The sequence below is a fragment of the Anser brachyrhynchus genome, assembly GCF_964034855.1.
Source record: "Anser brachyrhynchus genome assembly, chromosome: 1".
Lineage (NCBI taxonomy): Eukaryota > Metazoa > Chordata > Aves > Anseriformes > Anatidae > Anser > Anser brachyrhynchus.
The window spans coordinates 57537765-57555178 of record NC_137694.1 but is presented as its reverse complement, the minus strand read 5'-3'; the positions used below and the strand labels follow the sequence as shown (position 1 = coordinate 57555178).

At 38.1% G+C, this 17414-nt stretch overlaps 1 protein-coding gene across 1 annotated transcript in view; it reads right to left on the bottom strand.

The window, feature by feature from the left end:
- BPIFC (BPI fold containing family C) overlaps positions 1 to 8213 on the bottom strand; it is a 38980-nt gene extending 30767 nt beyond the window's left edge. The window contains exons 1-6 of the mRNA XM_080575705.1: positions 7929 to 8213; positions 5730 to 5858; positions 3599 to 3754; positions 2822 to 2885; positions 2674 to 2734; positions 1049 to 1140 (exon numbers count right to left, since the gene is read on the bottom strand). Of these exons, the coding sequence (XP_080431831.1) occupies positions 1049 to 1140; positions 2674 to 2734; positions 2822 to 2885; positions 3599 to 3754; positions 5730 to 5858; positions 7929 to 8026 (600 nt within the window). The 5' untranslated portion in view covers positions 8027 to 8213. The remainder of the gene's footprint in view (positions 1 to 1048; positions 1141 to 2673; positions 2735 to 2821; positions 2886 to 3598; positions 3755 to 5729; positions 5859 to 7928) is intronic.
- Positions 8214 to 17414: the final 9201 nt, after the last annotated feature.

The window sequence follows — 17414 nt, the reverse complement described above, 5'->3', positions numbered from 1 at the left end:
TCCTCTTGAACAGAATTTTCTCTCTCTTGTTACAAAGATATATTTGTTAACTTAATTCTGAGAGTGACATTCAACTAAAATCTTCAGGAACCCCTCCCCACACTCCAAAAGCACTGGGAGTAGTTTAAGAGAGGGACACAAAGGAACCTTTTAAACCACCTAACTCTAAAACGAGAGTTGAGAGTTGGAAGACAGCAACTCAAAAACATTAAAAATCAGCCTGATCCAAGGAACACTGAAGGCTAATAACTTTCTTACCTTATTAATAACTGACTAAGACTCATCTGGTATCTCATCACGGGTGTCAGCTTAAAAAGCTTATCCTGTAAGTTCTAGCTAGCTACAGTAGCTGAATAATAATTGCTTAGTACTGTTAAGCTGTGTATACCCCGTTTGTAGAGTATTATTATTTTTATTTTTTTTTAGATGGTAACAGTTGTTTGAACAGAATAACCAGAGGGAGAGTTTCAACTGTAACTCTAGCACATCTATCTAAAGTGAAGCCACTTTGAGAGCAATAGGGAGGTCTCTTCCAACCTAGATGATTCTGTGATTCTGTGATTATTGAAGCTGCTGGAACAACTGGGTGTTGCTGGGATATCTCTTGCCAGGGAACGTGAAAAACAAATGAAGAAGGACCTGCTATGTGCTGCTCAAGAACTCTTTGTGAAAAGTCTTTTTTTGGGGTGTGACTGTACATAAACAAGACCTAAGTCATCCCACAACAAATACTCAGAATTGCAGTCACATTGGTAGCCATCATGGATTATATATCACTGATTATAAAGCACCTCTGAAGAAGTTCCAACTCTGAAATAATTTAATTCTAAATAATAACTTTGGTTAATTAACCAATGCAGTTATTTTATTAAATAAACAATTGTATCTGGTTTCTAAAATGGCTGTTACCCAAAACGTCCAAATGTCTTATGGCTTTTCTAATTAAATAGCAGAGAGGCTGAGTAAGACTGTAGTGAAAGAAAATGAATCAATTCAAAAGAGTATCAGAAGAGTCTTAGAGAGCACAGAAATATTAATGGCAAATTACCTTCAAATCCAAGTTAATGTGTGATTTCAAGACTGCTGGAGAACTAACTAGGGAATAGTCTATTTGTGCAAAGGCATCTATCTGGCTTAAGACTAGAAAAATAATGGACAAAAACAAAACAAGCATTATTACAAAAATATCACAAACTGCTTTTGTTTAGTTAAAGGCAAAGATGTTCTAGAAATTATGAATCTGAAGAAGGAGAACAGTGGGAGAAGGAAGAAGAAAGTTTAAAAAAATGTTTTAAGGGAAAAAGGGAGAGTATCCCCTCAGAGAAAGTCACCAATTCCTCCAGCTGAAGGCATGGTTCTCTTGTTTCACAACTGAATACACCCCTCAGAAATCTGCTTCCATGCAGTAAAAGAAATACCTAGGCAGGGTCCCCTTTTTTTGTTATTTGTTTGCACAAAAGAAATAAAATTCTATATGGTTAGTTAAATAATACTACATAGTACTAAATACTTTGGAAGATGACGTTTGCACATTTTTATGCATATCAGTGTTGAAGACAAGAGATGTTTGCTCACAACAATAGAGTGCTCTTTATCAGACAGTATGATTGAAGACCTTTTTTCTGAAAGGTGCTCACATGCAACTTCAGACTGATTGCTGTTTCTGATTGCATTGTAGGTCTGTTCATACCGCAAATACAATCAGATGGTTTTAAAGAGAAATGGTGAATTCACACAGAGATTATTAACTCCTCAGTATGACAGCACAGCCTGAAGTGTTTGGGTAACAACTGTGTAAGATAATGTTCTTGATGACCATGATCTTCAGTAATATTTGCCAGTGCTTGGCACATGGTGGGTATAAGCCATTGTAGGAAAAAACAATTTCTACATACACTGCTTCTGAATATGAAGCTGATAACAGCTATATCCACAATGCAAATTGAAATGTTTTGAAGAGCAGAAACAAATTATCTGACATGAATTATACAACAGCAGAATTACATAAATTTGAATTGGTGAAAGCTACAGTTAGATATTCTTAGTCTTGGAAAAAAAAAAAGAAAGAAAAGTTGTGGGATACTTATTGATTATAATCATGAAAATCCTACATGCTTTTTGAACATATTTATCTATTGTCTCCATGTCTCTACAAGAGTGACACAGGAATTGTTACTGATGTGAACAGAAATATGTTAAGGTGACACTGTCATCCTGCAGCATTTTATTATCTCACTGAAGACAAGTTTAAAACAAGATATGATAAGTTTGCAAGATCTTGCAGGACTGCAGTGCAGGATGGGATGTTTATTAGCTTTTTAGTGGGTTACTACTTACTCAGGTTTTCTTATGGCCACAGTACCAAGAGCATAAAGGATCAGTGTGAAAATGTTCAGCTTGAAAATCTAAGCTATCTAAGCATGTTCAGCTGGAACAAACTGAGAAGGATTACAGGTGACCTGCTATGAGCATAGAAGAAACCTGAATATTGTATATAAGGTTCTTGCAAGAGATTTCTAAGAGTCTGGAACAGGATAAGGTACAGAAAAATGGCTCTGTTTTTATCCCTTTGCTTTTTTGTGCGGTAAACACAGGAAAGGTTTGGCATCTAACAAAAATGGTACAAACTGAGCACTGTGAAAATTACTTAAAAACCTATTTTCAACAACTCACCCTTATGTTTTCTAAGCTGTACATCCATCATTTGTATTTTGTATTTGATATTTAGGCATAGCTATATGAAAAGAGAGAGACGTCAGTAACGTAAGGTCTGTATTTGAAATCCTCCCTTCACTAGCTGAAATTATCTTTAGAAACTTACATTTTCATCCAATTTGTTTTGAATGGGCTTCTCGAGATAACCAGACAGGAAGCTGGCTATCCAGCTGGAGAAAAGGAAACAAACACAAAGACTTTTTATCATGGATTGAAATCTTTGAAATATAAAATCTACCAGACTGGAACATTAATATCATTTAGATTAATGAAATGCTATTACAGCAATATTGGTAGACTGTACAATTAATTGTTTTTATTAATTTGTGAGTCTCAGAAAAATGCTAGTTGTTCTCAGTCTCATGGGAGCTATTTAGAAGGCGATCTGCAAAGTTGAGAATATTCATGTAAACTTGATGATAACAATTAGCCATATTTTCTCTTTATGTACGACATAAAGCTCTCTAGAAAATCAAAATAACGAGAACTATAAACATTACTTCGCATTTTATTTTGGAATAAAAAGTTTTATTTTTAAATTGTAGGTCAGACTGTAACAATGCATGATCAATCTAGATCCCCTTCTGAATATTTCTATTTGCAATCTTGTACTCTTTAATATACTCAAGCTGCAAATTTTTCATATGCACTATGTCCAGTCAGCTCATTTTTTGGTACATGCTCAGAGAAATGTAGATTAACCACACTTCACACACTCAGCAGAGGAGCCTGTTTTTGAAAACAGACCTTTAAAAACCTATTTTGATAACCTTTGATAATTGTATCCTGTAACTGGATCCCTAAAAGTCAAAATCTGAAAGTGGCTTCATGTGACAAACTCTACTATTTCCCACACAGCAATTAGAAATTCTCCTGTACATACCTAGATCCTCCATTTAACTTGACTTTTACCCTACTAATTCTCAGCTGGCAGTTGTGTAGCAATATGGACAAGTGGCCTGTGCTGTCCCGTGATACTTTGAAGATAACTGCAATAAACAGTCCTGAGATGGACACTGTAATTCTTCCTTGGTCTTTGCTGCTTAGAAAAACAAAACAAAACAAAAGCAGACCATCAGTCAGGGAAACATGTTCTATAAGGCAATAATTCAAGAAACTATCTATAAATCCACTTTGAAAGGACTTCTTGCTTCTACCATCTAGAATGACTGCTTTTTTTTAGGGATTAACATCTATTAGGGACACGCATTGCATTGAAAACAGATTATACGCATGAGTTTCCAGGACATGATTCACTGAGGCAGGGTCCCTGCTCCAGACCTCCAGGAGCAAAGGGCCTGCCAGGAGATTTTGTGACTGGCAGAGTGCTCTGGGACACTGTAGAGAGGAGGGCAACAGTGAGATCTGGGAACCCAGGGATACCTAAGAATCTAGGATAAGACCCAATTAGTGTAGGACTTGTTAGTGTTAGGACAGAGGTTGGACTAGATGATCTTGGAGGTCTCTTCCAACCTAGACGATTCTGTGATTCTGTGAATTCTTGACCCTGGAAACAGCCCAGGAAGACTGGGTTGTCAAGGGTCTCCCTTGGAAAGCTTATTTTCAGCAGCACCCTCTTATTCTAAGCTGAAAACAATGTGTAGGACTGAAGAATGGGGCATATTTGGGATCTATCTAAATCTACAGCTATGCACAAAACATACTGAGCAGAGAGCATAGAGTGTTCTCTCTGCCCTTCAAAAAGGCAAGAAATCTCCTTCACAACCCTGCACTCCAACAAAGGTGGCTTTGACCTCCTCCCCCAAACCCTGCATGCCAGCTCCCTGTCCCCACTGCAGTTTGTGAAGCCTTCAGAGTTTTATAATTCTGGGGTCCCTTTAGATTATGCCCAGGTCCTTGCCCTTCAGCATGAAGGAGAGGTGGCTTTGTGTTTGGGAACAATTGATTTGCCCTGCTGAACACGGTATCCTTTTCCTCACAATGCTGGTATGACAGAAGGAACAACAGACAGGTTGGGGCCACTGTGACAGCAGTTTCCAGCTGCCAGTACTAAAAACTAAAAATGCAAAGCTGTGTGCTGCTTTGAAATCAGGGCACTGTGAAACTCAGCTTGGTGATCCATCTTTCTTTACTATCTCTCTCACAAATAGAGTGTTGCCTACTGCTGTTATCAGTTACTCCATTAACCCCAATGGTAGAGATTAGCACCTTGCAACCTTTGCTGATACCCCAGATGTTTTAGCTCTCCCTCTCCAAAAAGAAGGAAAACAAAGAAAGAAAGAAAGAAAGAAAGAAAGAAAGAAAGAAAGAAAGAAAGAAAGAAAGAAAGAGAAAGAAAGAAAGAAAGAAAGAAAGAAAGAAAGAAAGAAAGAAAGAAAGAAAGAAAGAAAGAAAGAAGAAAGAAAGAAAGAGAAAGAAAGAAAAAGAAAGAAAGAAAAAGAAAGAAAGAAGAAAAAAGAAACGAAAATCTAGAATATTAAAAATCTATAGCAAAAATGCTGAGATAAAAAAGTGGAAAAATCAGTGTATGATCATGTAATCAGAGACAACCTCATACTGCATAGGCACCTGAAGCCAAGTCAGTTTTCCGCAGTGACCTGAACTGTATAATTTCCTAATTTCTGAGTGTTTGGCATTTTGACAGTACTCTCCTTATAATATGAACACTTTGGAAGACAATATACACTGTACTAGCCAATAGATAATTGGCTACAGAGTCAAAAAAGTAACAAATGTTGTCATCACAAACTCCATGGTTCTGAATATTCATATCATACACAGTCTGGACAAACTGAGCATGCTAACAGTTGTCTGACTTGAGACTTCCCAAAGAGACACACTTCGGTGTAGAATACTTAACCAACCAACCAAACTAAACATTAGTTAGCAGGGAATGTTTCCTTCTTGAGAAGTTCATCTAAACAGACTGCTGTTAAATGATAAAGCATATCTGACTTAAAAAAATTAAAACTAGCAACTAAATTTCTGAATTACTTTCCTAATCCTCTCCCAGAACTGTCTCCCCCACTCCCAAAGCACTGTACAATACTTACAGCAGCCACGTTTCCATTCTCCAGTCTGCACTGATCGTAGCAGAAGCATGTGCCATGGATAGACTAATGCCAATCCCAGGAATAAAGGAAGCAGCAGTTTCTGGGAAATCTACAGCACCAATTCTGAGTCTACAAAAAACAGAACGTGGGATATTAGATTGCAGGTTAGAAGGTTAAGAAGGACTGCTACTCTTCTGCTGTTACAGGCAAAGTCTATGCTTTGGTAGAAGAATTTTGCAGTATTTCTCAGAAAGTTTAGGAAAGATACTTATACCCGTATACTGAGTAGCATCCTTGGAAAAAGAATCCTTGATATCTGATCAGGGAAAAAGGATGCCTGGCCAAAACTAAAACCTCCTCCTGGGAGAAAAACAAAGTCCTTAAGGGGAAATGTGCTCGCTGGGGGAAATAAGTGTGTGTTAAACCCACATGCTACATCTATAAATAAACCCAGGTTGTCTGAATTTGCATTTGCTTAAGAAGATCAAAGTTTCTCTTTCCCCTTCTATATCCCCTTCCTTGCCTCAGCAAAGGGCTCTGTAGTGGCTCCGTATTTCTAAATAAAATCTTAAAGATTTCCCCGTGAAAAGAAATATTTCTGATACTCAAGGATGTTGTCTTGCAATGGGTGTGCTGAATTAAGCTGAACATCATAAAGATATCAGCTGCAACCTTATCACATAGTTGACTTTCCTCATTGTTTCCTGGTATCTGGCAGAGATCTCTGAAACAACTACCTTTAATCTACTTTCCCTGGGGCTGAAGGTACCAGCTAGTTTTAGTTAAAATGACCATAATTTTCCAATAACATCTTGGGCAGCAGTAAGGCTGCGTTTAATAACCTGTTTTCAGTGAGCTAAAATCAGATTGTCTGTTGGGAAGATTTAAAGATCTGGCTGGAAGAATGAATTTGGATTCTGAAGATCATATAATAGTTTAGGTTGGAAAGAACCTTAGGAGATCTTCTGGATCACACTCCTGCTACAAGATGGGCCAGCTCGGGGCCTTGTCCACTTAAGTCTTGAACATCTCCAAGGATAGAGATTCTTCAGTCTCTCTGGGCTCTTGTTGTGGTGCGCCCCAGCATTTTTCCTAACTTCTAATTAGAGTTTTTCTTGATGCCCATCATCGTTTCACTGGGTACTTCCAGGAAGAATCTGGCTCCATATCCTCTATAACCACCATCCAGCAGATGTGGAAGACATGCACTAAGACATCCTACTACCCCCATAGTCCTTTCTTCTCCAGACTGTCCAAACTCAGCTTTCTTGGATGGGCAAGGATTCAGGTCTCAAGGATGATACAATACAATGAATATTATAATATTAGCAAAATATTAGGTATAGATACAGGACGCAGGCCCTATCCAGCATAAAATCATGAAGTCTCCCAGACTGTTATTTCTTGCCCTGGGTAACTTATAAGGAAAACAAAGTAAAATACTATTGGGCAACAGAGCTTTACTCGGAAGTAGTATTAAAGGATCAGAAGTTACGGTTTTTCAGGTTACAGCCTATTGGAAAAGATTAAACTGGAAGATGGGAATGAAGGCTGTAAAAAACTCTGCTTTTCTATTAGTTTCCTCATTTGGGGATGTTGTAGGAAGCTCCATAAACCTGTTAGTCTACTGGCTGTTCCTAGTACAATGATTTTCCTCAGCAGGAAATAGAAGTGGAGACTTACATAATCAAAATTCTATTTTAGCCGTTGTAAATCTACCCAAAAAGATTCTGCAGAAGTCATCTTCCTGCCTCATCAGCTCAAACGCATCATCCCCATGCACACATATTCATCCTAGCCTTTGTTGATGGCTTTTTCCTCATGAAACAAACTCCTTTCACTGCTACATGTCCTTCATAGTAGCAGATGTTTAATAACACCAGTTCTTCCCTCTTTCCCATCCATTTCACCTGGTGTGTCACAGCCATGCATACAACTGTCCCTGCCCCAAAATCTGAGACGAATCGACTAATAAAACAGCTGAAGTGCTCTTTCAGAGGCTTTCTAAAGCTCATCTCTGAGTATGGTACGAGGAAGTACTTTTAAAACAAATCAGTGTTTTGGCAGAGGGAGCAGAGTTAGATGAACCATTATAATTTTGCACTTAGGAAAAAAAATGGTTGCATAATTATTACTATGCAGTAATAATATAATAAACTGTTTCATCCTAGAACTTTGAGATGCATTTCCTTCACTTACTTTGAAATCATATAGTTGATCTTCATAGCTAAGAAACTCTCCTGCCCACTCCAGCCTGGGAAGGTCTCTTTCAATACTGCTTGCTTCAGGAGCTCCATCCCAATCTTCCTGCCTATAAGGGGACAGAGGAAAGCACATACCTTGCAGGCCAGATTCTGGCATGCAAAGGTCCAGATATACTGATAAATAATTTAATCACTTTTAACATAGTTCTTAAAAATGTTCAGTTCTTAAAAACCTTCAGTTCTTAAGCCCTTACCTAGACCTACTTCCAACCCCTTACACATCCACATTTTAGCTTCTATTAGCCCACATACAATTTAACCCAAGATGATTTTGACCTGTATTTTATGTTCCAGAACTCTCATCTGTTTTTTGAAACTGTTATACTTCTTTCACTTCACACACAATGTGAATAGCTTTGGAAACACTTGGTCATCGCGTTTATCTCAGATTATCTTACATCTGTTAAATAAAAAGGCCTGTTAGGTATTTGCAGGATGACTTACATATTAGTCCTTGCTTTCATAAAAAGTGCCAATATATGCATCCGAAGTGCTGGTACATAAAATGCAGAACTATCTGAATTGTTGCTTGTACAGAGGAAATTGTTTGAGGTTTAAATCCAACCCTTTAAAATGTTTCCTTCCCTTTTCTTTCAGAGTACATATTTTACAGCATGCTGTAGATCTCTGATTTATTTTGTTACCTTCTTTCCTTACTTAAAGGAATCCGTGTTTTCCTGAATGTTTCAATGCTGTTTGTGCATTGATGACACATGTAGAATAAGTCATCAACAAACACTACATCTTTAAAGCCCAAATTCATTTTGTTTTCTTCCTTTTTGCTCAACTTTGATGAAGACACCACTAAAATTTTAATACCGAATGATGTCCTGCTTTCAGAACATATTTTTGACTTGAGTTTCTTTAGCTTTGGAGCCTCACAGTTGCTGAATAAAAAACTTTTTTTTTCTTTTTTCCCAGACTTCAGTGTATTAAAAAAGCAAATAATTGAGATCCATGATAACTTACAATGATTCCCTGCGAATTCTGCCTCCAAAGCAAAATAATTGACTCTGTCTGACAGAAATAACCCGAAGTTCTCTTACCACTGTAAATGAAAGCAGCCAGTGACCTCAGATAGATTATCTGTAAAGGTTCTGGAAGAAGGTAAGGAGTGAGTAGGCAGAATTTATTGCCTCAGCCCTCAAATCTCATGTTAAGGGAAAAGGCATGACAGGTACCATGCTTTGCAAATATGAGAAATACCTTTGGGAGGGGCACTGTTAACATCTGTCCTTATCCTCAACTACTAACGCAGGGTTGGTCTATTCCTTTGGCACTCGAAAGCCATCCTGAATGTCACAACTACTGCTGGGCTCACACTAAAAAACCACCAGGCTGAGTCCTCATTTTTAAAGGTATCAGAGATGCCTAGGGAGCGTTTTCACCTGTGTGTCATAAAAAGATACACAGATCAGTTCTGTTTTGGATGACTGATGTTTGCCCTGCACTTCTCAACTTCTCAAAAGCCTTAAAAACAATGCTCATACAGAGAAAGAAGTGGACCTGATCCTTGCTTTCATCTTGAGGTCGTAACCCCAAGCTTCTACTTTTCATCTCACAAGTCCATTGTCTACCTGTCAGGGTGTTCAGCACATAAGTAACGATTAATCCTTAGCATGACCCAGCCTTTGTTGAATTTGTACCTTGTTAACCTTTATTATTAACACTAATTCTGTAAACAATCAAAATTGTACTAAGTGCTCTCCACACCCATGGAGTAAGTCTTAAGTGAGACAGTGAGAGCTAGCCTGAATAGAAAGAATTAGGAAAATATTTTGTGGATATTAGGACTACCATGCAGAAGCTTGCTGACGTTCTGTTAAGGGGCAGAATTACAGCAGATGGTTAAGATTTTTCGAAAGAACAACACATGCAGATGCTATCCCACCCCAAATGGAGGATTGACAGTAAAAGTATGCAGTTATGTGACTGTTCCAAAATTGCAAGCTTTTTTTTTTTTTTTCCAATTATGTCTTCATTATCTTCGATTAAATATTGCACTTTCAATCAAGATATTGGCACTTTTTCAAAAGGAACAATTATATGACCATCTCATTCTGGTTCTAAGAGAGTAGATCAATATGAGTGTAATAGAAACACCGTTAGACTGTAGGAGAATGTAATCACCAATACAAGGATAAATTTGCACCTGGGGTGCACAAAAAGCAAGAGAGTAAGTGAGAGAAGAGACAGAGGATGCTCCTGGTGCGACATGACAGAAGGAATTTATTCTGTTTCACTATTTAGGGACTTGGTTTCTACACTGCACCTTTATTAAGGAACTATATTCTGTACACAGAACATTCATCCTAAATTAACTTTTGGCAATGTCAAGACGTACCATAGTCCAGCCCTTTCTGAGTAATCCTCACTTTAAGACCAGGATTAGCTTCGAGTTGTAAAAACAGCAAACACAGCAGCAAAGAATACCACATCTTTAGCATCTTCTCACTTTTGTCACAGGGACCTGTTAACAACATTTATGATGCAAATGTTATTGTAAATGATGCACACCATGAGTCACAAAAAATCTGTATCTATCACTGTTCCCTCAAAGAGACTGGAACAAGGGTGGATAGTCACAGGATGGTTAGCCAGTGGTCTACTGCACACAGCAGTGAATGTGGGAGCAAAGAGAGATTTTTGATTAATGGATAGCACTTTGCTAGGCATCAGCTATTGGTGAAATTGCATGGTTCTACTCTACCCTACGCTTTCCCACCCATGTTTTGGCTGGTTTATTTTACTATATCCTACCTCCTGCAGAGTGAATATGTCAGAGCAATAGCTGTTGAGGAGGAGCATGCCTGTCCTAAAAAACAGCATCCTTTTTTTATATATACACATAAGCCTCTGACTTAATCCAAACACTGATACATGCAGTTGATCAAATCAGCTCATGAGAAAGGATTGCAATGGTAAATTCAAAACACACACAAGAATTACACTGTGATCACATGGGAGGAGAGAAGGGTGCCATGGCAAGAGACTGTAGCATAGTATGAGTGCAAAGCAAGACAGTGAGCCGCTATGTGGTGGGACACAACCACATAAAACAGCTTCACAAAAGCAGCGACAAATGATTTTTTTTTCTCAATTACACTTTTCTAGCACAAAATTAAGATTCCTTTGTTCAAAACTCTTGCATTCATTCTATTTTTCACCAACAGTGATAGGCACTGTTCAATTCCATAGAAACAAAGCTGTTTCTCAAGGCAACTTTAGGTCTTTCAAGTGCTGTGTTAGGGAATTGTTTATTAGGGGCCTACAGTGGTAATTTTACTCAGGCCTTAACACTGAGGAGAGTGGCACACCCTTTTCCAAGATTTAAGAATGTGATCATGGTACCTGTCATTAACAAAACCACGTTAACCAACGAGTTGCAGAAAGGTCTTGCTAGTTTCTAAAGTAATCAGGCCTCTAAGATCTTTCCTCAATTTCCAGTAACCACTACATTGTCTTGATCACCTTTCAACAATTTATTCCAAATCTGTCAGAAAATATACAAATGCATAAAACAAACAAACAGCAAAACCAACAAACAAAAATAAAACAAGGAAACAAAACCCCTCAACCCTTTAATAGTCTTACTTCTGTGTTGTGACTGTGCTGTGACTGATGAGGCCAGACTCCAAACAGCTGCAAATTCAGAATCTACCAAGTACCTCATAAAATACTGCTCTTCAAGGGACTTCTGAACTGTAAGAGACAAAATGCATCATCAGTCCTGTTCTGATATCAGTTCTCTGAGGGAATCCTTATGAAATAACCCCAATATACTACGCAGAAAGAAGTGGTTTCAGGAGAAAAATGAATAAATCTGAAAACACAATCCACATTCTGACAAATTTTGAAAATCCCTCTTTAATTGGTCTTTCCATCTCTAGTTCTTACGCCTTTTTGGTTTTCTCTATTTTAACTGACACAAAATGAAGAATTATTTTAAAGTAGCAATGTTACGTTATGCAAAACAGACAGCTGGAGTCACAAATCCTAAAGTTGTTCCAAAAAGTGTCCTAGTTTTTCCTGCAAATGTAGCTTTTTCTAGCTACTCCTTCACAGACAACTAAAAATCAATATAAAACAACAACAACAACAGAAGACAGATTTTTTATCATTAAAGTACATAGATATTTATCTAATCTATCTAACGAGATTCCTAGGTGAGGTACCTCATTCTCATTGAATTTCATTCCCACTGAGGAATAAAACCCAGCCATCTTAGTCACCACTGTGCTTTGTTAGTTAAATGTTCTTGTTTGGCTCTTAAATATTTCCCAAGAAGGAAGTGGAAAAGCACAAACAACTGAACTTCATGGCACTAAAAGACGGTATTTCATATGCTTTCTCAAATCAACAAGCTTTACTTTCACACTCCAAGGGTGATATTCTTGGTTTCAACAAAGCCCCAAGTCTTTGTCAAAATCAAGAGCTGATTGTACAAGCTTAGTCAGATGACCACAACAGACAGAACTACGGAGATGGAAACTGTCATCTGACTGATAATCTAAATCAGAGCTGCCATTTTCATTGTTGATGACAATAGATGGTAGACAAATTGCTCTGATTTTTATCTTCAGTAACTGAGCATGTGTCAAGCAATTGAAACATTTGATGTAAATACAATTGATGTAAATAATTCTCTTAATTCTTTTGTCTTCTCAGAGATAAGAGTATTCAAGTACCTTAAGAAGAAGAAAAAGATAAAAAGCTGCTTTGTTTCGGTCTGTGTACCTGTCTCACCCTAATGAAGTACTACTTACCAGCCTGCAGATATCACTTTTGGGTTCCCCCTTGTGAACGGTCTGGAAAAAGTTTAAATAAAACTTGCAATAAAGATTACAGCTGAAACCCACCTAAGAACTAAGAAAGCTTCTATACAAAAAATGTCACTACCATTGTCTTATACAGACTTAACAGAGCCATAAAAACACACTATCTTAAACTGACCAATCTTTAGAATATCTCTGAAAAAGAATTTTGTCAATGTCCTGTCTTGGTCCGTCACAAACTCTCCAGTTGTAGTCCACAGCGTGCTCATAGATGAATTTACTTCACTTTCAAAAATTCAGGAAAGAAGTCTCAATAGCTAAGAAACACAAGACAAACAGTTCTCAAATACGACAGTAAGTATAGTATCTACCCAACCTGCACTCCAGAAAAAGTATTTAGTTTCACGAATATCTCTGCTGTTAGCGCAGAACTGGGATTGCATTTTTCAGTTTCTTCCTTGCTCCATTGTTTCTAGTTACTCTGCTGCATGCTGAAGAACAGGCAGGCTTTCCGCAGCTCACCCTGCAATATCAAATCAAAAAGGACTCAATAGCTTCACAGTTTTAACCCTTCCTATACACTGATATTCCATATGGAATATTACCTGAGGGAAAACGAATACAAAATTTATATGGTTAATGGGAGCGAGATTAGGTGTAATGCTTAAAGAAACCAGCAAATGACACAGACAGAAGTTTGCTAAATGACATAAAAACAAGTGATCTTCTGCTCTCTACAGCCACAGCAAAGCCTTGGAGTGGAGTTGTTAGAACTATTAATCTGTGCCAGGCCACAAAATAAAAAAAAACATAGCTGCAGTACTCACACAGAACTAATTTATGATGGATAACTATGTTGATGGGCAGTCATCTGATGAGCTGATGGAAAACAAATACACACTTTCCACTGTTTGAATCCATTTAGTTCACATTCCTGACTTCTCTAACTGTCCTATCCTAGTACCCGAGCCAGAACTACTTGATTTATTTTTACCAAAGTCCATTTATTAAAAAAGTTGGTGTTCTTGTCATAGCGCTGCTGTGCACTGCACATTGCCATTATGGCTAAGAACTGCAGGGGTGCTCTTAAGCTGGTCCCCAAGAAAAAGGGGAGGAGTAAGAAATACGGCTACCTTGAAAAGGAATGCAGCAGGCATAAATATCTGGGATCTGCCCAGACTCAGGCCCCATTCTAGCATTTGAGTAGGTCTGTTCTAAGTTTTCTTCTCTGCTTTCCTTCCAGTTGTTTGGCTCAATTATGAGACTCTTTTACAAACATTTGGAGCAAGAACAGAGTCAGGTGGTTTTATGTTTGCCACAACGGGTCCTGACCATCACAAAACCCTATGAAATCAACTGCAATAGAAAGAATAATTAACTCTAAAAAATACTACCTCTTCAATTACTTGTGGAGCTGACAGCATGACGAGGAGCTCTCTCTAAGCCTATGCAGCCTCTACCCTGGTTTTATATAATTTGCAATCCCATAAGAAGTCACCATAGACTCCTAAAAAGTACATGCAGTGATCTCAGTAAGAAAAACCTGACCCTTTTGGTTACTCACAAGACATAGGTAATCTTCCTGTGAGAATCTCCCTCCATGGGTGAAGCCTCCTTCTATGACCCAGAGAAATGTGATTTTGGTCTGCAAAGATATCAAACTCTGCCTCTGAGGTTTTACTTCAAAGAATTTTGTCCTGTACAAAGGAGTTCAGCAGATAAAAAAATAAAACATATAAAGAAATAAAGTATTAATATGCTTGTGAGAGGTAGAGTCTGATCTATGAAGAAAGAGCGAAAGATTTTCTTGATAATTTTATCAAGAATTATCTATAACATGATTACCTAAGATACCTAAGAGAATAATCTGTGACTCAGGAGGTCCCTCACCAGTCTAAGTTTCCTACATCATTGCTGACAGCATTAGAGAAAAGGCAGTGCAGCAGCCAGCTGGCAGGAGAAATCCTGCAGGATATTCCTGATTCAGACAACTTTGTCAAATTTTTTACTGCCTCCAGCAGAGGAGTCCTTTGATCTTTAGTCAAGAACGATGATGGAAAGCAACATAAATTATACAGCACTTCTGATACTTTAATATACCTTTTAGGAGTAAAGTTGACCACCATCAAGCTACAAGAAGCTAGGAGGTTCTTTCCACTGGCTTTGATTTGAACCTCCTCCCCCTGTGACAAACTCAGAATAGTACTTTGGACTTTCACAAACCTGATGACACTGCAGTCTCCACACCCTTCTGCTCATCCTACCATCTCTGCCATCTTTTAGTGTGGCCCTAGTCATAAAAAACACCAGTATTGTAAGGGTTAATAAATATGCACATATATATATTTATACATCTTATAAAACACACGCTTTGTATTGGCAAATACAGAAAGAAAAACAATGGAAAAGGTCCACTGCTCAGAGCTTTACTACTGCACTCAGCTTTCAAAAAAAAATATATTCCATGAGGTATTTAGTTGAACCAAAGAGACCTTTACTTTTTATAGTCCTCCCTTGCCATGGGAAGCTGACTGCAGGTCAACAGGACTACAGCTATACTAAGTTTAAAATTTCTCAAGAGAAATGTTACCATTAGGACTCTCAATAGTTCTTTGGTGAAATGGTTTCTATTACTTTTTATGCTGACCACGTGAGGAAAAAAACCAACTAGATAGAAGTACTTTGAGTTGAGAAACCAATGTTGTCTCTTAACCTACTTCATGCTGACAAAGAACTTTCTTCTGTCACCATATTGTGTAGTCTTTTGAAATGAATTTGACTAAAAAAAGTCATCATTTCTGATAAGGGTGAACCATGCTGGGAGTCAAAACTCTTCTGTATAAAACCATTTCTTCAAACTTGTAAGTACACAAGTTTCTTGTACTATTTTTGCAGACTGCCTTTCCTACCTGAGGTCAGCTTCCTACCTGACCATTGAAAAACCTTCCCCAATAGATGGAGACAAAAGAAAATCAAGATGGTGGAGAAAAATATTACTCATCAAGTAACACCCCTTTAAAAGCATGTGTGAGTACAAAATAAGATGGTGGTTCTTGGTCATTTGAAATTGGCACAGGCAAACTTGGAAGCTATGCAAAATGTTTTAGCCTTTTAACATGATTGTTTCTCAGTTTTTCCTGTTTTCTGTTTACTGCTGTGTGCAGAGCATGTCTGAACCTTACACTGTGGCATGACTCATGAAATTCAAAGGGAAACTTAGCAGAATGCCAGCAGAAATGCTCATTTGTAACTGGTACATCTGGTTACCTAATAATGATTAATACAGCCAGGTCTTGAGAAACTGAACCATCGTTGAGAAACTGAACCATCTTACTTCACACAACTGCTTTAGCTTGTGCAAGCTGCTAAAATGGTGCTTCTGCTGGAAACATCACAACTGTATCCATGAGCATTTTGCAGACTAGGGGAGCCTTCTCCCTTCTTTCTAAAGAAGAGCACAGATGGAGCTGTCATGGAGCCAGTGGGAACACTGGAGGTGACTGGGACATGGACATGGACAACACAGAATGGCAAAACAGAGCAGGATGCCACAGCCACTAGAAAATGGTCACAGCGTTGAAGTAGGAGCATAACTCACTTTGGAGTCAGCCCTCTCTAGGACAGAGGAAAGCAGTTTTTGACAGGCACGGTGCTCATGATCTGTCCTCAGACATTCGTTTTTTTTTCTGTCCTTTTTTGTCCCTGCCTTTCCCACTTCCTTCCAGTTTCCCACACCTCTGCCACAGCAGCATATCCTTCTGGGGTTTATCCAGGATGCGGCCCCATTTTATTACTGCATAAACACTTCTGAAACTGGGCTAGTGGCAACAGATGCAGCAAGCTTCTTAGGAACTATCACCTGTTTTAATGCTCGCAGTTGTGGGCATGATATGTAAGATGAAGATGAATGTAACTAGCATCAGCCCTTTCATGGTTCAGTGAGTGGTATTCTTTCGTTTCAGTAGTGTCTTCACCTTTCATCGTCAGTACAAGCCTCTCCTTTTTATTCAGAAATGTATTGACATGTTGAAAACAAAAATGGCTGCCCTTCAGTTTTATACATATTTGACACCAAACTCTTAAGTAAAGTGAAATTTAGCAACCATATTTACCTGGTTTGGATGACCATGTTCACATAGCGTAAAGACCAGGCATGAGATTTGGCTTGTAGCCCAGAACAGAATTTCTCAAGTTTCAATCTCTTTCTGTCTGGCCTTACACACTGAAAGAACAGAGACAGGGCTATTCCTGTAACCATGGAGTTAAGAAAGGTAAAGTGATATAAGAAACTGCACTTGATGGTAGCTGTGCAAGCTACGTCTTTCAAGTTCACTTTGCCTACTGTTATTTACATATTATATTCCTACAAAGTATGATTTTCTTTCACCTCATAGTACGATTTTCCTTCAGCTCATACTACTCATTCCTTGTGTGGAGAAATGCAGGTGAGTTAATTGTGCTGTTAGAAGGAAAAATCACGATCATCTAAGAATAAGCATTATTCAAGTTACTTTTGAATTCAGTTTTCCAAGTTTCATATAATTCTTCAAACTAAGTACAAACTTCAATAATTTGTGACTTTTGCATTTTTTCCATCAACTTTCTGCCAATTGGGTATTTCTAGGTGAAACTGAGCATACTTTTAA